The sequence below is a fragment of the Garra rufa genome, chromosome 21 (assembly GCF_049309525.1).
Source record: "Garra rufa chromosome 21, GarRuf1.0, whole genome shotgun sequence".
NCBI classification, from domain to species: Eukaryota; Metazoa; Chordata; class Actinopteri; order Cypriniformes; family Cyprinidae; genus Garra; species Garra rufa.
Window position 1 is genome coordinate 23,345,600 of NC_133381.1, and position 23,363 is coordinate 23,368,962.

The window sequence follows — 23,363 nt, forward strand, 5'->3', positions numbered from 1 at the left end:
AATTAAAATACAAGTGAAACATTAATTTTATATTTTTATATATATAATTTGAATACATATGTATTGTTTGTGCAATATTCATAATACATTTTATACATTTACATTTTATTAAATATAAATCTAAAATATTCTATACAATATATCTAAATGTGAGTATAACAATAATTATGTAAAATAATTCATATATTAATGAATTTATATATATATATATATATATATATATATATATATATATATATATTTATACACACACACACACACACACACACACACACACACACACACACACACACACACACACAAACACATAAAAGTGTGTAATTTACAAAAGTACACTAAATCCAAGTGAAACATTAATTATATTAAATATTAAATATATTCAATTATATACTAATATACTGAATTTATATATACTCCTAATGATTGAATAATGCAATTATTTTTCAAATGTGATGTTTTATATTAGCTTATATGTATTGTTTTTAGTGGATCAAAAGCTTTCATCAAATTTGTCCTAAAACCAAAAAAGAATACCCATTCTTGTCTTTCACAACTTTGATGAACTTTTTTGATCCACTTTTAATGTTGACTACTATATATGTATATTACATAGGGAATATATATTTATTTATTTGTTCATAATATAACAGATATTCCTTATAGATTTCAGAATAGTAACATAAATAGGGCTAATATAGAAAATACATATAAAAAGTAATGTGTATGTAGTACAGTTGTTAAGTATAGTGTGTTTATTCTCTGTGTGTGTTGTTAGAGTGAGGAGGAGCGATAGTGTGTTCCTGTTGACTGTAAGTACACGTCAGCGTTTGAGACCTCCTCATTCTCGCAGCACTTTCTCTTCCTGCTTCCAACTTTGTTGCACATGACACTTTAAGACGGTGAGTAGCTCTTGCTTCACAAACAGCCACACTTCCTTCAAAATATCATCTTCGCCTTTCGCCTCGCTTTATGGGTCGCGCGTTTATTTCGCGCTTTGATCTGACAAAACTCATTCATGAACTTCTCTTGACAGAACGATGTCCGCATTTCACCTGAACGTTCGCTGCGAAAATGCCCGGATTATGTCCACAACTGACATATAACAGCAGCTTATGAGCCCCAGCGTTTGATTTCCATGGTGCTTTGACTTTGAAAATGAGATTCCGGTTGTTGAAGAAAAACTTTATTGCCTTCCTAGTCATTGTAATCGTGTTTTTAATGGTGTTTTACACTATACGACGGACTAAGGATGAAGCAAACGTGGAGGTGACTGAAAAAGAGACCTCACAGACTGTTGTGATGGTTAAATTTGACTACGGGACCATTGAAAATATGAGGAAGTCTGTCTATGACAGCAACTACCGGCAGTTCATTCAGAATGGAGATAAGTTTCCACTAGATCCTGAGTTGGTTGTCGTTGTGCAAGTTCACAACCGTCCGGCGTACCTCAAAATGCTCATACAGTCATTGGAAAAAGTCACTGGAATACAAAACACGCTCGTGATATTCAGTCACGATTACTTCTCTGGGGAAATTTCAGAAATGGTCAAAGGAATCACCTTTTGCAGAGTCCTCCAGATCTATTTCCCGTACAGCATTCAGCTGTATCCCAATGAATTCCCTGGACAGGATCCTCAAGATTGTCCGAGAGACATATCCAAAGAGGACGCCATAAAAAAGGGCTGTTTGAACGCAGAGCATCCAGATTCCTACGGACACTACAGGGAAGCGTCCATCACCCAAACCAAGCACCATTGGTGGTGGAAGCTGCATTTCGTGTTCGAGCGAGTGAAGGTTCTCCGAGGATACAACGGCTATGTCGTCTTCGTCGAAGAAGACAACTACTTTCTCCCAGACTTCCATGAGTACTTCAAATCCATGGCTGAGCTCAGGAAAACCAAGTGCGCCGATTGCGACGTCCTCGCCGTAGGCAACCACAACGGTTTATCAGGCTTTCACGAGCTTTCCAGCAAAACAGAGACGGCGGGATGGCTGTCCACCAAGCATAACATAGGAATGGCCATCTCCAGAGAGCTCTACTACAAACTAATGGGATGCAATAATGCTTTTTGCACCTATGATGATTATAACTGGGACTGGACCTTGCAGAACTTGTCTGGTACTTGCATCTCCAAACCCCTCAAAGTTCTAGTGGCTCTTGGAAGTCGGGTCCTTCACACGGGAGATTGCGGCCTGCATCAGAAAGACGAATGCAGGCCGGAAAAAGCTCAGGAGAGGGTTGATGCGGCTCTTAGAGAGGCGCAAATGGCGCTTTTTCCTCCCACTTTGGCCTTGACGGATCACGGGCCGGTGGAGCATCAGCCTCACATGAAGAACGGTGGATGGGGAGATGTTCGCGACCACACGCTGTGCATCAACTACGCAGCTCGGCTCTGAGCCGGACGCTCTCACTTATGAGCGTTTAAATGCCATTTAGAAAATCAGGGTTACATTGCAGGTTAAAGGTGTTGCTTTCACCAAAAATAAGGACATTTGTGACCCTGGAGCACAAAATCAGTCATAAGTTGCACGGGTGTATTTGTAGCAATAGCAATTATCAATTTTTATTTATGCCAAAAATCATTGGGATATTAAGATCATGTTCCATGAAGATATTTTGTCAATTTCCTACCATAAATATATTAAAAGTTAGTTTTTGATTAGTAGTATGCATTGCTAAGAACTTCATTTGGACAACTTTAAAGGCGTTTTTCTCAATATTTTGATGTTTTTGCACCCTCAGATTATAGATTTTCTCAATATTTAGATTTTTTTTGCACCTTTTTATGCCAAAAATCATGTTCCATGAATATATTTTGTAAATTTTCTACCTTAAATATATAGAAAGTACATTTTTTATTAGTAGTATGCATTGCTGAGAACTTCATTTGGACAACTTTAGGTGATTTTCTCAATATTAAGATTTTTTTTGCACCCTTTTCTTTTATGCCAAAAATATATTTTGATATTTTGCAAATTTCCTACCGTAAATATTTAGAAAGTAAATTTTTGATTAGTAGTATGCATTGCTCAGAACTTAATTTGGACAACTTTAGGCGATTTTCTCAATATTTAGATTTTTTTTGCACCCTCAGATTATAGATTTTCTCAATATTTAAATTTTTTTTTGCACCCTTTTCTTTTATGCCAAAAATCATGTTCCATGAATATATTTTGTGAATTGTCTACCGTAAATATATTGAAAGTTAATTTTTGATTAGTCTCATTGCTGAGAACTTCATTTGGACAACTTTAGACGATTTTCTTAATATTTAGATTTTTTTGCACCCTCAGATTATAGATTTTCTCAATATTTTGATTTTTTTGCACCATTTTATGCCAAAAATCATGTTCCATGAATATAATGAATATATATTTGTAAATTTTCTACCGTAAATATATCGAAAGTTAATTTTTGATTAGTAGGAGGCATTGCTAAGAACTTTATTTAGGCATATTTTCAAATAGTTGTGTCTCTAACAAACCATGCATCAATGGAAAGCATATTTATTCAGCTTTAAAAAAATTGACCCTTATGACTGGTTTTGTGGTCCAGGGTCACATATGAGCTACAATGGTGTGAATCGTATTATGCAAACTGTGGATGAATCTCACAAAAAAGGTTGAATTTTCACAACAAAATCAACAAACAGCATATGCTCATTGTAGTATAATATAATGTGGGTTTTTGTAATTCCCACATTAAAAGCAAAATATAAAAATATTTTTTAAAGTTGTAAATAAAACTGATTATTAGAGTATGTGTTACAAGAAAATACTATTTCAGTCTCTTAGAGAATTCTTGAAAATGTAATGTTCAATTCAGTGTGTTAATTGACTTTTCTTGGTAATTATTGGTGAAATTTACTAGTAACTTCTGAGTGTTTTATTGTAAACAAATAATTACAAAGAATCAAAAATTAAATATGAAATTTTGTAGAATAAAGATTGAAATAGTGTTTTCTTGTGAAACAAACTCCACTAATCTTACAACTTTGGAAAATACAAAAAAATAAATAGTTACATTTTAGAGAAAATATTGACTATAATATTTTTTTTTATTTAAGTGAGCATGCATTAAAAAAATAAGTTGTAATATATTAGAGTACACCTTACAAGAAAATTCTATTTCAGTCTTTCTAAGTTTCTCTTTCAGTTTCTTTATAATTAATTGTGAAATTTACTAGTCATTTCTGAGTGAAAACTTACAGATTACTATTGACGATTTCACAATAATTACAAAGAATCAAAAATTAAACATGAAATTTGAAAGAAAAAAGACTGAAATAGTGTTTTCTTGTGAAACAAACTAAATATATAGTTACATTTTAAAGAAAAAAAAATTGACTATAATATATATTTTTTTAAATAAGCATGCATTAAAGGCAGTACATTGTTAAAAAAAATATGACAAGAAAATGCTATTTCAAAAATTTACATTTAATTCTTTGTAATTGTGAAATTTGCTGGCTATTTCTAAGTGAAATTATTTCTACACCATTTTTTGTGTGCACACTAAAAATACCATGAGATCCTGAGAATTTGTCACAACAATATAAAATATCACTTCTTATTTGATTTTGTGGTGAAATGTGACCTGAATATGTTTCCTGAGATTCATGAAACCATGACTTTGGCAGATTTGCATAACTTAAATATCACTTGTTTATTACTGACACTGTTGAACAAAGGGAAATTGTTCAAGTTCGCAAAAGCTTGCATGCATATGCATTGCGTGCATTTTAGCAATTTCTTTTTCTTGTAAAAGAATTTTAGCGCAAATCATAAACCTTCCAGCGAACAACATCCAGTTGGGTGTTTGTTGTAAATGACAGTAGTTTGAATGTAACGTCTTCCGTTTCTGACGTTTCCTTAAAATGGAAGATGTTGAATGTTGTTTTTTAACATTGGGACATATTTTGGTGGTGTCTTTAGATGTATGAATTTATGCCTTATTGACATTCCTACATTTGCATATGGCTATTTGCATTTGTGCTTTCCATACTTTCTAATCTGGGGTTAGTTTTCACAATCTTTTGATCATTTCTCATTGCTTTACATTGTGTTTCATATCTTGTGGAAGACAGGAATGACTGCGCAGTATTTAGTATGCAACTTTCACAGTTTATATGTGCTGTTTGTCCATGATCACTGTGAAATGCATGCAAAAGTCTATTTATTTTCCATCTCAGACACTCAGTGGTAGTTTCGGGTCACAGCAACATAAACTTTCCTGATTTAAGTTGTGAAATGTTAACTTTACAGCCTGAAGCCAAAGATACTCACCTTTGTGCTTAGTTTAGAGATTTTTGAAGGTACAAAGGTGGACCTCGTGTTTTCTTTCCAGCTGACCTTCTCTGCGTGTTTCCTCTCCGTTTCCTTTCTGTGATTTCCGTTATACCTTTAGGGAGGAAAAGCTGACTTGCTCAAAAGAGTTGCCAAATGTTTTTGTGAAAATGGATCTGAAATGCATTCTTTTATTGTGTTTTGACTGTGTAAGTGCATAGCAGAGAGAGATTGCTTGCTCTAGTTTCTTTTGTACGGGTAAGAGAATGAAACAGATGCGTTTGTTTTCCAAAAACAAATCAGAATGCTATCTTTAAAAGCCATATTCACATATGTTCTTTAAGCTTTGAGCCAAAGATGCATTGAGCTGTCGGCATGTTCAGGAGTGGATGTAATTCTGTTGCTTTCTCTGATTTAATGAATTTTTGAAAAAGGGGTACTGGTTTCGATGATCTTCTGTTGTTTTTGAGTGTTTTGTCAACAAACTGAGTTTGTATATAATATATTGTGTGTCTAATATAATCTGTGTTTGTGTCTCTTTAATGAGGTCTAAACATTTTCAATTATGTGCCTGACTTCTATCAATTCTATCAATATTTTATCAGACTAGATGATGATGTTTTGAGTTTGTGAATATCTTATAATCTAAAAATGGTGTTTTCTATTCTTTAAAGTGAATCAATTTTACTTTAAAATGATGAACAGGCTGTGTTTTTTCTGTCTGCTACTGTTTATCCAACTGTAAGCTCTGTTCAGATAAGATAACATTTGTTTACTTTCAGAAGTTTAAAGAGCCATTTTTGTTTGAAAAGAAGAATTTTACTGCATCAAGATTATAACCCTAAGGACATAATGATAGCATATGATGACCAAAAGTAATATTTTAGATAGTATTATATACACTACCAGTCAAAAGTTTTTGAACAGTACGATTTCTGATGTTTTTATGTGATCCAAAGTACAACAGTGAAATTTTGAAACATTTTTACTATTTAAAATACCTGTTTTCTATTCGAATATATTGTAAAATATAATATATTCTTGTGATCAAAGCTGGATTTTCAGCATCATTACTTCAGTCTTCAGTGTCACATGATCCTTCAGAAATCATTCTAATATTCTGATTTGCTGCTCAAAAAGAAGAGTTTTTCCAGGTTTCTTTAAAGAATAGAAAATTCAGAAGAACATAAATGTCTTTATTATCACTTTTGATCAATTTAAAGCATCCTTGTTAAATAAAGTATTATTTTTTATAATTCCCTCCAAAAAAATAACTAAATAAAATTAAATAACCAAATAAATGCTGATATTTGGATCTTTCTATTCATCAAATAATCCTGAAAAATGCACTCAGCTGTTTTCAACATAATAATAATAAATGTTTCTTAAACATTTATTATTAGAATGATTTCTGAAGGATCATGTGACACTGAAGACCGGAGTACTGATGCTGAAAATTCAGCTTTGATCACAGGAATAAATTACATTTTAAAATATATTCACATATAAAGCAGTTATTTTAAATAGTAAAAATATGTCACATTTTTACTGGTTTTGCTGCACTTGTGGTCAAATAAATACAGGCTCAGTGAGCAGAAGAGACTTATTTAAAAAAAATTTTTTTGACTGGTAGTGTAGAAAAATATGGCAAAAATATGGGTTGCTAAATATACTATTATTAAAATAGTAAATACATTAAAACAGTACAAAATACATGAATAAATAAACGGCAATAAGCATAGGTTTAATTTTATTCATTTATTATTTATTTATTATTGACTATTATTTTATATGAATTACCCTTTTACTAATATCTACCGTAATTATTAGTCACGTGTAAATTATTGTAAACAGTGCTAAAACGGCGCGCACTCCGTTATCACGTGATACATGTTACTTTTCTCACCGTTGAACAGAATGACACTAATCACAGGCGTTTGTGCTTAATCGAAGAGGGTTTTAAAAACAATTCTATTCCACTTCTACTAATCTGTAAAATTAATAACTTTTAAAAGATCCTACTTTTAGTATACAAATGATTCCACAAAGACAATAAACGTCTTTGCTACTAAATGCCGTTCAATGAAGATTAGTCTCACTGAGCCTCGAACTGCCCTCTGGCGGAGAGGAACCAACTGTCATCGTTAAAGCCTTCGTAGCTCAGCTTCAATCTCCAAACCCCGCAGCCAATCAGAGACTACGCTGGGCGTCACGTGATGCACGCAGGAACGTGCAAGCGCTACGTTCTTGTGAAAAACTCTTGCAGCTTCATGGCGGTATGTGGCGTATAACACACAATAAAAACAATATCATTTCGCGTTAATTAATGGCGCAGGAATGATGGAGAAGACTGAGGAGCCTCCTTCCTCAAACACCGAGGAAGAGGGTTCTGAAAAGGACAAAATATGGTGTTTACAGCGTGTGGGGAGAGACCGTGACTGGCTGCATCTGTTCGAGGACTCAGAGGTGCACGTTTGCAGAATAAACTGCATGTTTTCTTATGTGTTTATTATTATTTTTTTAACAATTTAACAAGAAACCTTCTTAGACAAAACTGTGTTATGTGGGGTTGTTTAACTGTAAGTTAAGACGGGTTTGTTCCAAATCAAAACAACATAGACATGCATTAATGTTGGAGTCAAAGCAACACTTTATATTGTCATTTTCATTGCTTTTCTGAGGTTTATATGTGAGCTGTGTGGAATTTAACTAATACTGAATTGAATGTGAGAGTTTTGGGACCACAATCTAAGAAACAAAGGTTAATGGCTTCAAATATGTGTACTTTATGATCTACATATATGATATTTTTGTTATCTTTTTAACCAGGTTTCTGTTGGTCGTGGTCTGAATGTGACCCATCAGATTCTGTCGACCAGCTGTCCTCTGATGATATCCAGAATTCACTGTGTGTTCAAGCTAAATGATGAAGGACAGTGGACCGTGACAGACAATAAGGTGTAGTATCTGTATTTTGGTCTATCAGTCTGTCCCTCAGGCTTTCTATCGATGAATTTTTGGTCTGACAGGTTTTCAAACAGAGCTGAAATGAAAATATATTAAAACAAAATAGAAAAACAAATGAGTGATAGTCAATATTAATGCTAAAAAACACTGGTGCAATTTTAAATGCGAAACAAAAGTAAAAAAAAATACATATAGATGTATATTTATGTATATATATTTATAGAAATAATGAAAATATTAAAAAACCCTGAAAATTAATAGCTACATCAAAATATTAATAAATAATAAACGATAGTAAATATTAATACTAAACTGATGCAATCTAAATGTAAAACAAAAGTAAAAAATAAATTAAAGGGAAATACTGAATAGAAATATTAAAAGCTAATTAAAATGACGGAAGCAAATACTAAAATCCCTAAAACCTAAACTAAAATTAAAATGAAAACTGAAAAGATAAAAGGAAAATCTGAATATAATAGCTACATCAAAATATTAATAAATAATAAACAATAGTAAATTTTAATACAAAAAAATTGGTGCAATCTAAATGTAAAATTAAAAAGTTAAAGGAAAATACTAAATAGAAATATTAAAAGCTAATGAAAACTTTTTCCTCCTAAAATACACATGTAAATAAATAGTGTTATCTTTTTGTTTAAATGTGTCTAACTTGTTTTTCCTGTCTTTATACCCAGAGTCTAAATGGAGTTTGGGTGAACGGGAGCCGGATACTGCCTGGAAACCCCTGCTTACTCAAGCAGGGTGACTCTGTGCGGCTCGGCGTCCCTCTCGACGGCAACCCTGTGGAGTTCGACTACATCCTCGTCCAGAAGAATTTCAGTGAAGTCAAATCCTTCTTGTCTGGGAATCTTAGCAAAGAATCCGCCGCTGCTCCCTTAGGCCAAAAACTGAAAAACTCAAAGCGTAAGTTCGATGGAGAGGAGTCAGGACCCTGTCCCACGCAGCACTCCAAATCCAAGCTGTACCGCAGCTCCGGCCCGGATAAGTCTCGTGCGCAGCCGTGCCCGTCCGGGGAACGTCGGGAGACGGAGAAATTTTTCTCTAAGCCTCTGGAGGAGGACAGATGCGGCGATAAAGCGGGCAGCAGCTCGGGTGGCGCCATTGAAAGCAGTCAGCAGCTGGCTAGCGTACAGCGCTACAGCAGGAACCTGATGGCCTTGAAGGGCCGTATGGGCGACACGCAGAAACGCGCGGCTGAACTGGAGCGTCTGCAGCATCAGACACCGGAGCGAGAGCGGGAGATGCAGGATCTGCAGTCGCAGCTGGAGCTGCTGAGGGGTCAGCTGAGGTCACAGCAGGAGCAGGCGCTCAGACGCATGGAGACCCTGGAGAAATCCTTCTGTGAGGAGGAGCGACGACTGGAGGTGAGCAACCAATGGGTAGCAATGTTTTGGGGGTGGGTTTGTAGTGAATGCATGCATTTGTTCACATATATGCACCATACAGTACTTCTCTGATCGCATACTGTTATTCAGCTTCTATGTAGTATATAAGTATACATTTGTGTTTACTGAAATGGCCAAAAATCATGTTTGTTAATTGAAATTAAGCTGAATCAAAATATAAATATTAGAAGAACGCATATAATATTATAAAAATGAAAATTTGAAATCAAACGTCTTTAAAAAATTTGAAGTTCTAAAATCACAAAAACTAAAATAAATGAATATTTCTTACAGATTTTTTTTTTTGTTTGTATTTTTATATTTTATAGACTTTTTGGTATGTTTTTATGAAAAAGAGGAATAAAATGGAATAAAGAAAATAATAGAATAGAGTGAATATGAATGAAAACCAATTCATGTGTTTAAATACTGATATAATAAAAATGTAAAAAAAACAAAAAACTTATATTTAATTTGCCAAATTTGAGGTTCTAAAAATGACAAAAACTCAATTTATTTTATATACTTATTTTTTATGTGACCATGGACCACAAAACCAGGTTAAATTTTACAAAACTGAGATTTATACATCATAATAATAAATAAGCTTTCTATTGATGTATGGTTTGTTAGGATAGGACAATATTTGGCCGTGATACATCTATTTGAAAATCAGAAATCTGAGGATGCAAAAAAATCTAAATACTGAGAAAATCACCTTTAAAGTTGTCCAAATTAGGTTCTTAATACATTTTACAAATCAGAAATTACATTTTGATATATTTACAGTAGGAATTTTACTAAAAATCTTAATTCCCTAATGATTTTTGGCATAAAAGAAAAATCAAAAATTTTGACCCATGATATGTATTTTTGGCTATTGCTACAAATATACCTCAGCGACTTAAGACTGGTTTTGTGGTCCAGGGTCACATATAATTGTGTTTTATAGACTTTTTATATATTTTTATAAAAAAAATAAAAGAGAATAAACTATAATAAAATTATTTAAACTACAAATAAAATGAAACTGAAAATATGAAAATGAAAGCCAATTCATAATATGAATAAATACTGAAAAATGTATATAATATTAGATGAATATTAGGAAAATTAAAATTAGAAATGAAACATAAATACCAATTTGGAGTTGTAAAAAATGACAACTAAAATAAAAAATGAAAGCTAATTTTTACAGAATTTTATGTAATTATATTTGATAGACTTTTGATATATTTTTATAAAAAAGGGAATAAAATTAATTCAACTACAAATAAAAGGAAACTGAAAATATGAAAATGAAATCCAATTCATAATATGAATAAATACTGAATAAGGTATATAATATTAGATGAATATAAGAAAAATGAAAATGAGAAATGAAACAAATACAAATTTGAAGTTCTAAAAAGCTAAAATAAAAAATAAATTAAAGCAAATTTTTACAGAATTTGATATAATTGTTTTATAGACTTTTGGTACATTTTTATAAAAATGAAACTGAAAATGAAAGCCAATTCATATTATGAAAAAAATACTGAAAAACGTATGTAATATTAGATGAATATATGAGAAATGAAACATCGGTACAAATTTGGAGTTCTAAAAATGACAAAAACTAAAATAAAAAACAAATTAAAGCTATTTTTTGTAGAATTTTACATAATTATATTTGATAGACTTTTGATATATTTTTATATAAAAAGGGAATAAAATAGAATAAAATTATTTAAACCTACAAATAAAGTGAAACTGAAAATATGAAAATGAAAGCCAATTCATAATATGAAAAAATACTGAAAAAGGTATATAATAGATGAATATTAGAAAAAAAAAAAAAGTGTAAATACAAATTTGGAGTTCTAAAAATGACAAAAACTAAAATAAAAAATGTATTAATTTTTACTGAATTTGATATAACTATTTTATAGACTTTTGATATTTTTAAAAAAAAAATAAAAGGGAATAAAATAGAATAAAATTATTTCAACTACAAATAAAATGAAAATGAAAATATGAAAATGAAGGCCAATTCATATTATAAATAATGAATATTAAAAAAATAAAAAATAGAAATGAAACATACATAAAAGTTTAAAGTTCTAAAATGACAAAAACTAAAATAAAACAAATTTAAACAATTTTTTACAGAATTGTATATAATTATATTTTATAGACTTTTGATATGTTTTTATAAAAAAAAGAAGAGGGAATAAAATAGAATAAAATTACTTCAACAATAAATAAAATGAAACTTAAAATAGAAAAATAAAAGCCAATTCATAATATTAATAAATACTGTAATAGTATATAAATAATACTAAATCTAAATACCATGGTGGGCAACATTTCAGCTAGAGTATCAACACAGTGAGGTTTGGATGAGGATATTTGCTTTTCTTATTTACTTATTTATTTTTTCAGAATATATCTAGTTCACATCACTCAAAAAAAAAAAGAAAAAAAATATATATATATGAAATTAAAAATATTATTTAAATGAAAAACTTAAAATAGAAATGCTGCCTTGACAACTAGCTAAAAGTAGTTTAAATTGATGTTCTAAAATTAATAAAAAATGTCAAATAAATTAAAGCTAAGTACAAATAATTAACCCATAACAAAATTCCCCCCCTAAAAAAAAAAAAGAAACTTATACTGACTCCACACTTTTAAATGGTAGAGTGTATAATGTTCCAAAAGCTTTTTATTTCAGATAAATGCTGATCTTTGGATCTTTCTATTCAGCGTAAGCTTTACTAATTCATCAAAATTCATGTCTGATCTGCTGGAAACTTGATTTGCTAAAAGATTCAAAAGCTATTTAATACATTTCTTTTGGTGGGAACCATGAATTAAAAGATCTAAAAGATGGCACTTTTTAGAATGAAACCGCTTTGAACGTTCAATTCTCTCTCTCCAATAATTTCCTGGTTATTTTCAGACGATCTATTAATATAAATGTATTATTTTCCAGCTTATTCCTGGCACAACAGGAGGCTGTGGGTCATAACACAAAACTATGATAACGTTGTCTGTGTGTTCACACAAATATGTTGTTTTCCCTAGACTGAAAAAGCACAACAGAATGAGGACGGCTTGAAAAAACAACTTGAGGAGGCGTTGAAAGAGGTAAAGAGAAATAAACAGCACATCATCAATATTTTATAAGCTTAAGCGCAAGTGTTACATAACGCTTTTCTTTGCTTCGCCAGCAAAGGAAAGTTATCGAGGAGCTCAAACACGCTCGAGAAGGATTCAAGGAAGTTCTTCAAGCCAAAGATAAGGAGCTGGAAGTTACAAAGGTAGTTATGGGAAACACATATACTGTAAAATAAATGCAGGAAAACAAGAACTAAATTGGCAAAACGTGAAAAGGTATTTTTGTCTGTAAAAATGTGAATTTCTGATGAATTTCCTAGCCGTTCTTTCCTGTGTAATGAAAGTGAAGCGTAGTCTGAAAATGAGTTGTGCATCAAAATCTTTATTGGTAACCAGATTCATACAGTATTTTTGTGGAAGTGTAATGACATAATGCCCCCCCCCCCCCCCCCAAAAAAAGAAAATAACCCTTTCTGTGCAATAATTTGCAACCTTTTCCCACAGGAAGAGAAAGAGAAGGCCAAAGCTCAGAAAGAAGAAGTGGTCACACAGATGACTGAAGTGCTGGAGAGTGAACTGCAGTGCAGCATTTGTTCAGAGCTCTTTATTGAGGTACCAAAAAAAACATGATGTGAAAAGATGTAGGAATGACAGGGGAAGAACACTGACTTTTCAAAATATCAAGTTATTTTCTATAAAAGTTCACTAGTGTCAAAAACAAGAGTGTAGGTTGACATAGTGTTTTGTGCAAAAACTCCAGTGGAAGTATACAAAGGCTCCAAAAGTATTTGTACACTTGCATCATACCTAAAATTATTTGCATTTCTTTGCATTCGATATAAATATCAAAGCTTTTCATCAGAGCCACTTTTGTGATTATTTTTAAAGCATTTTAAAGCTTTTACAATCAGAAAAGAGTTTAAAATGTTTGGCTTTTATTTATTTTGAGGAATACATTTATTGTTTTATTTTTTTCTTATGTAACAATCTTTATGTTGTGAATTGTTCTGATTGGAAAAATGTCCTTGTGCTGAATTTCCTTTTGATTTTATTATATACACTACCAGTGTATATAACACGATTTTTAATGTTTTTAAAGAAGTTTCTTCTGCTCACCAAGCCTGCATTTGTTTGATTCACAATACAGCAAAAACAATACAATTTTAAAATATTTTTACTATGTAAAATAAGTGTTTTCTAATTGAATATATTTTAAAATTTAATTTATTCCTGTGATTTCATAGCTGATTTTTTTAGCATCATTACTCCGGTCACATGATCCTTCAGAAATCATTCTAATATTCTGATTTGCTGCTCAAAAAAAAAAAAAAAAAAAAAACGCTTTATTATTATGTTGGAAACAGCAGAATATAAATTTCATAAGAACAGCGTTTATCTGAAATAGAAATGTTTTGTTACATTATAAATGTCTTTGTCATTTTGGATCAATTTAAAGCATCCTTGCTAAATAAAAGTATTAATTTCTGTAATTTCTTTCCACAAAAAAGATAATATACACTAATAATAATAATAATAAATCTATTCAACAAAGAATCCTGAAAAATATATACTCAACTGTTTTAAATATAGATAATAATAATAATAATAATAATAATAATAAAATGAACAGCAAATCAGAACATTAGAATGATTTCTGAAGGATCTAAAGGACTGAAGTAATGATGCTAGAAAATTCAACTTTGATCACAGAAATAAATTAGATTTTAAAATATATTCAAATAGAAAACAGCTATTTTAAATAGTAAAAATATTTTAGAAAATACAGTGTAAGTCAAATAAATACAGCTTTAACTGTGCCTTAAATGTCCAAAATGTTCAAAAGAACTGGGTCAAGATTTTTAAATGTTTATGAAAGAAGTCTCTTATGCTCACCCAGGCTGCGTTTATTTGATTAGAAATGCAGTGAAAACACTAATATTGTGAAATATTATTATAATTTAAAATGAGTGTTTTCTATTTGAATGTATTTTAAAATGTAATTTATCCACGTGATGCGAAGCAGAATTTTGAGCATCATTGCTATAGTCTTGGCCATCTTGCATAGTCAGGTTTAGATATCAGCATAGTGGCTGGTCTATTTTTCATCTTACTGTGATGTAAAGTGACTAGTCACAGTTTGTTTAGCATCTGACAGTAAGTGGCTATGCATAGGAAGCTGCTTATTTCTCCTGACCTTTGACCTCTGTGACCCCTCAGGCCGTGACACTAAACTGCGCCCACAGCTTCTGTCAGCACTGCATCCGAGAGTGGCGCAACCGCAAGGACAAGTGTCCCATGTGCTGGCAGACCATCACGTCTCAAACTCGCTCTCTGGTCCTGGACAACTGCATCGACCGCATGGTGGAGAACCTGAGCGCCGACATGAGAGAAAGACGCCTAGCGCTGATTAATGAGAGGAAAGGTGAGAGGTGCGTGACACATTTTTCAGCATTAAAAGAATAGCTCACCCAACCCTCAGCTTATTCAAGATGTAGATGAGTTTGTTTATTCTTCAGATTTAGGAAAATGCAACATTTCATCACTTGCTCACCAGTGAATGGGTGCCGTCAGAATGAGAGTCCAAACAGCTGATAAAAACATCACAATAATCCACAAGTAATCCACACCACTCCAGTCCATCAGTTAACATCTTAAAAAGACAAAAGCTGTGTCTTTGTGAAAAACATCTGTCATTAAGGCTTTTTTTTTTACTTTAAACTGATTATTCTGGCCAAAATATGAGTCCATAATTCATAATAATGCTTCCTCGTGTTGTCTCTCAAAATGCATCAACGTATTTGTTTTTCATGAAAACAACTTTACACTTAAAAAGCCATTAACTGATGGACTGGTGCAGATTACTTGTAGATTGTGATATTTTTATTAGCTGTTTGTACTCTCATTCTGACGGCACCCATTTACTGCAGAGGGATCCGTTGGTGAGCAAGTGATGCAATGCTACGTTTCTCCAAATGTGTATTTTAGATGTTTTTTTACACTAATGTGAAACAGCAGGTTATGAAAAGCCAAATAGGATTTTTTTTCCAAATTCCCAAAATTTGGAAACATGTTTTCAATACTGAATAATAATAATAAAAAAGGTCATTGTGACTTTTTATTACACAATTCTGACTTTTGTCTAAGAACTGTGAGATATAAATGGACAATTGCGAGTTATAAAGTCAGAATTACTAGGTATAAACTCACAAATCTGACACTTTTTTTCTTGCAATTACGACATTGTGTTTCACAATGTTGACTTTTTTTCTCAGAACTGCGAGTTATAAACTCCAGTTCTGAGGAGAAAAAAAAGGGACTACACAAAAGCGACTTAATTTTTCAGAATTGCAAGTTTATATCATGCAATTCAGACTTTATAACTCACAATTGTGACTTTATGTCTTAGAATTGTGAGTTTATATCTTGTAATTCTGGCTTTATTACCTGGACTGAAAGGGTCAGAATTGCAAGATATAAACTCACAATTCTGACATTTTTAGAGTTATAAAGTCCAGTTCTGAGGAGGAAAAAAGTTTAATATTTTCACAATTGCAAGTTTATATCTGAATTTATATCTCACAATTCTGACTTTAGTTTTCAGAATTGCGAGTTCATATCTCGGATTTCAGACTTTATAACTCAGAATTGTGAGTTTATATCATGCAATTCAGACATTATACCTCACAATTGCAGGTATATAACATGCAATTCAGACTTTATTTCTCAGAATTGTGTTTATATCACGCAATTCTGAGAAAAAGGGTCAGAATTGCAAGATATAAACTCACAATTCTGACTTTTTTCTTCTCGCAATTGCGACTTTATATCTTACAGACACTTCTGAGGAGGAAAAAAGACTGAAATGTTCACAAAATTGTGAGTTTATGTCATGCAGTTGTGACTTTATCAGAATTGCGAGTTTATATTATGAAATTGCGACTTTATTTATTAGAATTGTGAGTTTATATCTCTCAATTCTGACTTTATAACTCGCAGTTGTAAGTTTATATCTCACAATTCTGAGAAAGGTCAGAATTGTGAGTTTGTATAATGCAATTCTGAGGGAAAAAAAGTATTTTGAAACGGGCTTCCGTACAAAATTGAGCAGTGCATGAGTTTTTGCCTGTAGTGTCTTGCTGTAAATCAACAATAAAAGCTTCAAACTGTTAAGAACAGGTAAGTTCTCATAAAAACAAGTCCTCTAAATGTAGTATAAAGTCATGTCTGAAACACAAAATCCCAACTCTGTTCTCAGGCCAGAAAGCGAGCGTCGCCCCAGCAGTCGTGGTAATAAACGACGACAGCGACAGCAGCAGCAGCAGCAGTGACGGGTTCTTTCAGAGCGACAGCTCCGTGTTCCTGGACTCCTCCGGGTCTAACGACTCTCTGGTTCATTTCCCCAGCGATGACGACTCGTCCTGGACTGATGAGGACGCTTATCTCTGAAAAACACTTCAGACATGCACTTGTGAAGAACACAGGCACAGCTCATTTGTTTTGGTTTCGTTTAGCCATGCGTATTTTTATGTTTGTAGCTCACTGTATGATTTGTTTGGGCTTTCCTTGTTAAAATAAACTTTATAATTATTTTGCACTCAGACATTTGGGTGTCGTTTTAATTAGATTTGTACAGAACTTCACGTTTGCACGTTTGCAATAAGAATCATTTAAAGGAATAGTTCACTTCCGGAACAAAAATGTACAGATAATTTAATCTCCCTCTGTCATCCAAGATGTTCATGTCTCTCTGTCTTCAGTCGTAAAGAAACCTTTTTTGAGGAAAACATTTCAGGATTTCTCTCCATGTAGTAGTGAATTTCTATGGTGTCTTCTATGGTTGAACTTACAAAATGCAGTTTAAATGCAGCTTTAAAGGGCTCTAAATGATCCCAGCCGAGGAAAAAGTGTCTTATCTAGTGAAACGATCGGTTATTTTCTAAAAAAGAAAAATAAAATTTTTGAAGTAGTAGAACTTCACCATAGAAGTCTACTATATGGAGAGAGAAATCCTGAAATGTTTTCCTCAAAAAACTTTGTTCTGGAAGTGAACTTCTCCTTTAAATCCCAAAGAATTCCTCTCAAAATCAGCTCAAAAAATGTGAAAAAGCGCACTGAAAGCAAAATATGTGACACAACTATGTCACTCCCATTATAATCAATGAGGTTGTATTGATTGTTGATTGTAATGGGAGCACTTGGTCATTTCCAGTATCTGACACTAGAGGGCAGCAGTGTGTTATGAGTGTTTATTAAATGCTGATCAGTAGGGGCCTGTATATCCCTGTTGAATGTATTTGACATCTTAATCTGGACGTTTACTGTTTTTTTATCTTTAATTTTACTTAGTTTGAAATGCAACTGATTGCATTTAATTTCCAGATTGTTTCTTGTAATTCCTGCATGCTTTAAGGCAAGAAACAGGTTAACAGGGTTAAAATACATAGCTTAACTAATTGCGATAGTTACTTTTTATGGAAAGTAATGCATTACATTATGCGTATTTTTTTTTAAAAGTAACTCCGATATTTTCTTGTAATTTAAAAAAGTAATTTGTTACTTTGCTAGTTACTTGAAAAAAGTAATCTGATTACGTAACTTGCGTTACTTGTAATTCCTGCATGCTTTAAGGCAAGAAACAGGTTAACAGGGTTAAAAAAATAGCTTTTAGAAAGTTACTTTTAGAAGTAATGCATTACCTTGTAGTGTTACTTCCCTAAAATGTAACTAATTACGATACGTAGTTACTTTTTATAGAAAGTAATGCATTACATGCATTATTTTTTTTTAAAAAGTAACTCCGATATTTTCTTGTAATTTAAAAAAGTAATTTGTTACTTTGCTAGTTACTTGAAAAAATTAATCTGATTATGTAACTCACGTTACTTGTAATTCATGCATGCTCTAAGGCAAGAAACAGATGAAAAGGGTTAAAAAAATAGCTTTTAGAGAGTTCCTTTAGAAGTAATGCATTACCTTGTAGTGTTACTTCCCTAAAAATGTAACTAATTGTGATAATTACTTTTTTTTTGGAAAGTAATGCGTTACATTTACTTATGCATGACTTTTTTTGAAAAAGTAACTCCGATATTTTCTTGTAATTTAAAAAGTAATTTGTTACTTTACTAGTTACTTAAAAAGTAATCTGATTACGTAACTCACGTTACTTGTAATTCCTGCATGCTTTAAGGCAAGAAACAGATGAACAGGGTTAAAAAATAGCTTTTAGAGAGTTACTTTTAGAAGTAATGCATTACATTGTAGTGTTACTTCCCTAAAATGTAACTTATTGCAATAGCTAGATACTTTTTATGGAAAGTAATGCGTTACATTTACTTTGGCATTACTTTTTTTGAACAGTAACTCTGTTACTTTACTAGTTATTTGAAAAAAAGTTATCTGATTGCATAACTTGCATTTCTTACCCCAACACTGCCTGTAATTTATATCAGCATAATCCCAAAATGATTAATCACAGCATTTTAAATATGCATTAATTTGCGTATATTTTGAGAACAGAAATCTGAACATGGCATAAAGCGAGGTTTCATTTCAGAGACGTATTAATGTTAATAGTTTTTACAGAGGGGATTTTTGATTTCTCTTTTTGTCACTGCATAAATCAGAAGATACTGTCAATAGCAAAAAATAAAAAAAACACTTTCACTATGTTTTAGGAATAAAATGTTATATAAACCACTGTAAATGATGTATAAACAAATCCCTCTTTAAAAACTTTCAGATTACAGATAGGAATAAAACAAAAAAATGATGCACATGTACACTACCAGTAAAACGTTATTGAACAGTAAGATTTTTTTAATTAGAAGTCTCTTCTGCTCACCAAGCTTGCATCTTTTTGATCCAAAGTACAGCAAAAACAGTAAAATTTTGAAACATTTTTACTATTTGAAAGAAGTGTTTTCTATTTGAATATATTTTAAAATGTAATTTATTCCTGTGATTTCAAAGCTAAATTTTTTTTAATCATAATTACTCCATGATCCTTCAGAAATCATTCTAATATGCTGATTTGCTGCTCATAAAACTTTTAACTTTTAATTATGTTGAAAACAGCTGAGTAGGATTTTTTTTAAGGTTTCTTTAATGAATAGAAAGTTCAGAAGAACAGCATTTTTAAAAAAATAGAAATGTTTTGTAACATTATAAATGTCTTTAATGTCACTTTTGATCAATTTAAAGGATCCTTGCTAGATAAAAGCAAAAAAATAAATAAAATAAAAAACACTATAGTGTATAATGTTACAAAAGCTTTTTATTTCGGATAAATGCTGATCTTTGGATCTTTCTCTTCAAGGAATCCTGAAAAAAATTTACTAAACTGTTTTAAATATTGATAATAATAATAATTAAATGTTTCTTGAACAGCAAATCAGTAATATTAAAAAATTGAAAAATTAGAATGATTTCTGAAGGATCATGTGACACTGAAGACGGGAGTAATGATGCTGAAATTTCAGCTTTGAAATCACAAGAACAAATTACATTTTAAAAATTGTATTCAAGTAGAACATAGATATTTTAAATAGTAAAAGTATTTCAAAATTTTACTGTTTTTGCTGTACTTTAGATCAAATAAAGCAGGCTTGGTGAGCAGAAAAGACTTATCTTACTGTTCAAAACCTTTTAACTTAGTGTAAGTGCTACTGAAGTGGACAAAAGCAAGACATTAATTTAGGAAAATTAAATTGGAAGCAAAGTTGACCAGTGCATGAAAAAAAAAGACAATGATATTGCCTGTTATGTCTTGCCTTTAAAAAAAATCACTATTAGTGGTGTCTAAGTCAAGCATCACTATTACTTCAGCTCATAAGGTTTGGGATTTATTAATAGTTTTGTTTTGGTAAAAAAAATCTGTGTTTTGTTAATATATGCACAACATTCCCAGCACCTTGTCATTGTGTCAGCTATTTTTCTATGAGCAAACACCCAAAGATTCTAGACAATCTAAGCTAAGTTGCATTGTTCTTCCAATTTAACCACTGTTTATTTATCCTCAAAGCCGAGAAACCTGACTAAACTGCATGAGAGTCTCGTGATCCGTGAGTCTGAAGCAGCTGTCGAACGCCAGCGCTGTGATTCATCCATCTGGACTGCATGGAGAGCGCACTTCACCGCCAACATCTACAGCTCTGCTGTGTCATTCCAGTCTATTAGCGCAGCGGTACGGGAAAGCGTGTGTCTTGTCAGGTGGGATTACATTGGCACGACAGTGACGGGTTGCCCCGGGCGGCACGTGGGCCGCGGCTCATGCGTTCTCCACATTTATGTGTCGTAAAGAGAAGCGTGGCAGCAATGCTTTCGCCTGCAGCTCTGTCTTTCTCTCTCTTGCTTGTCATGTTGCATTGGTGGTTCAGGCGGGAGTGCCGCAGTACGAATGACTTGATCTCTTTCTAGGAAGATTTTGATGGAATGATCAAACCGTGAGAAGCAATTGACTGTGGCTAAGGTTGTAATGTTGGAGTCATGACCTCTGTGAATTACAGAAGCCCCTTTCTTTCACATTTTTTTAAAATCAGAGTCAGAATTGCAAGTGTGTAAAATTCCAAAGTTCCTTTCCGAATTATAAGATTAGCGAACCCTCTCCAAAATTCCTACCAAAATCAACAGTTCCCGATAAAGTAAAGATTTGCAAACCATAACTTCAGATCAGGACTTTTAGAGAGCGGATTCACGAACCAGCTCAGAAGTTCTGACCTTAATCAAATGATTCTCGAAAAGCAATCCAAAATTTAGATCTGATTAAAGTGATTTGTGAACCCGCTTTGAAGTCCCAATCTGAATCAAATGATTTGCAAACCTGCTTTGAAGTCCCAATCTGAATCAAATGATTCGCGAACCTGTTTCAAAGTCCTAATCTGAATCGAATGATTCGCAAACCCGCTTAGAAGTCCCAATGTGAATCAAATAATTCAATCCGAAGTCCCAATCTGAATCAAATGATTTGCAAACCTGCTCCGAAGTCCCAATCTGAATCAAATGATTTGCAAACCTGCTTTGAAGTCCCAATCTGAATCAAATGATTTGCGAACCTGCTTCAAAGTCCTAATCTGAATCGAATGATTCGCAAACCCGCTTGGAAGTCCCAATCTGAATCAAATGATTTGCGAACCTGCTATGAAGTCCCAGTCTGAATCAAATGATTTGCAAACCTGCTTTGAAGTCCCAATCTGAATGAAATGATTCGCGAACCTGCTTCAAAGTCCTAATCTGAATCGAATGATTCGCAAACCCGCTTGGAAGTCCCAATGTGAATCAAATGATTCGCGATCCGCGCTTCGAAGTCCCAATCTGAATCAAATGATTCATGAACCTGCTCCGAAGTCCAAATCTGAATCAAATGATTCATGAACCTGCTCTGAAGTCCCAATCTGAATCAAATGATTCATGAACCTGCTCTGAAGTCCTGATCTGAATCAAATGATTCGCGAACCTGCTCCAAGGTCCCAATCTGAATCAAATGATTCGTGAACCTGCTCCGAAGTCCCAATCTGAATCAAATGATTCGCGAACCTGCTCCTAAATACCAATCTGAATCAAATTATTTGCAAAACTTCTAAGTCCAATTAATCATTAAATTTGTGAATCATTTCACAGAAACTGTTTTGTTCCTGTCAAGGAATAAAAAATAAAAAGGGTAATTGAAACTTTTTGTCTCACAAATTATGTTCATGGCATGTTTTTGAATGTTACTTGTTTCAGAATGTTAAGAGAACATTCAAAAGTAAAGTTTTCTTCTTCGTTTTGACTTACTCAGAATTACAAGGCCAAACAGTCTTCCATACAGCAGGCTTCCATATTGAAGTCTTTGCAATTATACTTTTTGCTGCATCAGTGATCATTTAAAACTAAATGTAGTTGCCGTTTAATTCAATTTTTGTTCTGCGAGTTTGCAACCATGCTTAAATATTTTGGTGGTTGCATGCATTTGGTGGTTATACATACTGTAAGAGTATTGTGTTTTCAAATCACTAATCTTAAAAATGGACCTGTCTTGGCTTTATTTCTGTGATATAAAAAGGCTGACGTGTTTCTCTGGCTGCTGCCGCTTTCAAAACAAGGTGTCTGGTGGAGCGTGACATTAGCTTTTAGGGCAAAATAGACGAGTATTGAAGAGGGCTGAAGTCTCAGCAGTTTTGGGGTGTCTGTCAAACACTCAGCGTCCTGCAGCATGTCTCAAAACTGCTGCTGGGGTCTGGAGTTGCTTCTGGCTGTGTCTAGTTGTTTGTGCTGAGGTTGGCATGAGAATAATGAGTGTTTGGAAGTTAACGCTGATTATGCATTTGTTTGTCTAGATGGGCTTAAGATGACTTATATGCCTCAGATCACATTGTGCGTCACTCTGAATATATGCCCAGCTAACAGGGAACATTCTCAGAATGTTCTGGCAAGGTTCTCTCAAAGATATGAACAAACGTTCTTCCAATGTTCCAATGTTATATAGTCTTCAATAATGTTAGCACAAAAACATACTTTATACAAAGTTCATGGAACGTTGAATGTTGCTTGTTTCAAAATGTTATGAGAACATTTAAAAGTAAAATTACTGATAAAGTTGCCTTAAAGTTCTCAAAACATAAA

The 23,363-nt window shown here is 32.7% G+C and overlaps 2 protein-coding genes across 3 annotated transcripts; both read left to right on the forward strand.

Moving 5' to 3' along the window:
- The first annotated feature begins 836 nt into the window (after positions 1 to 836).
- On the forward strand, positions 837 to 5,808 carry LOC141296126 (alpha-1,6-mannosyl-glycoprotein 2-beta-N-acetylglucosaminyltransferase-like). Its single transcript, XM_073827409.1, has 2 exons — positions 837 to 899; positions 1,034 to 5,808. The coding sequence occupies exon 2, from the start codon at positions 1,156 to 1,158 to the stop codon at positions 2,395 to 2,397; it is 1,242 nt and encodes a 413-aa protein (XP_073683510.1). The 5' UTR covers positions 837 to 899; positions 1,034 to 1,155; the 3' UTR covers positions 2,398 to 5,808.
- Positions 5,809 to 7,531: 1,723 nt separating this feature from the next.
- Positions 7,532 to 17,364, forward strand: LOC141296002 (E3 ubiquitin-protein ligase rnf8-like). Of its 2 annotated transcripts, none has more exons than XM_073827286.1 (8): positions 7,532 to 7,752; positions 8,116 to 8,244; positions 8,952 to 9,641; positions 12,732 to 12,794; positions 12,878 to 12,967; positions 13,269 to 13,376; positions 14,982 to 15,186; positions 17,020 to 17,364. In XM_073827286.1, exons 1-8 carry the CDS (start codon positions 7,624 to 7,626, stop codon positions 17,208 to 17,210), a joined length of 1,605 nt encoding a protein of 534 aa, XP_073683387.1. In that variant the 5' UTR covers positions 7,532 to 7,623; the 3' UTR covers positions 17,211 to 17,364. The 2 variants fall into 2 exon arrangements, with proteins under 2 accessions (XP_073683387.1, XP_073683388.1); XM_073827287.1 differs by having other exon boundaries at positions 14,982 to 15,193; positions 17,020 to 17,229.
- Positions 17,365 to 23,363: the final 5,999 nt, after the last annotated feature.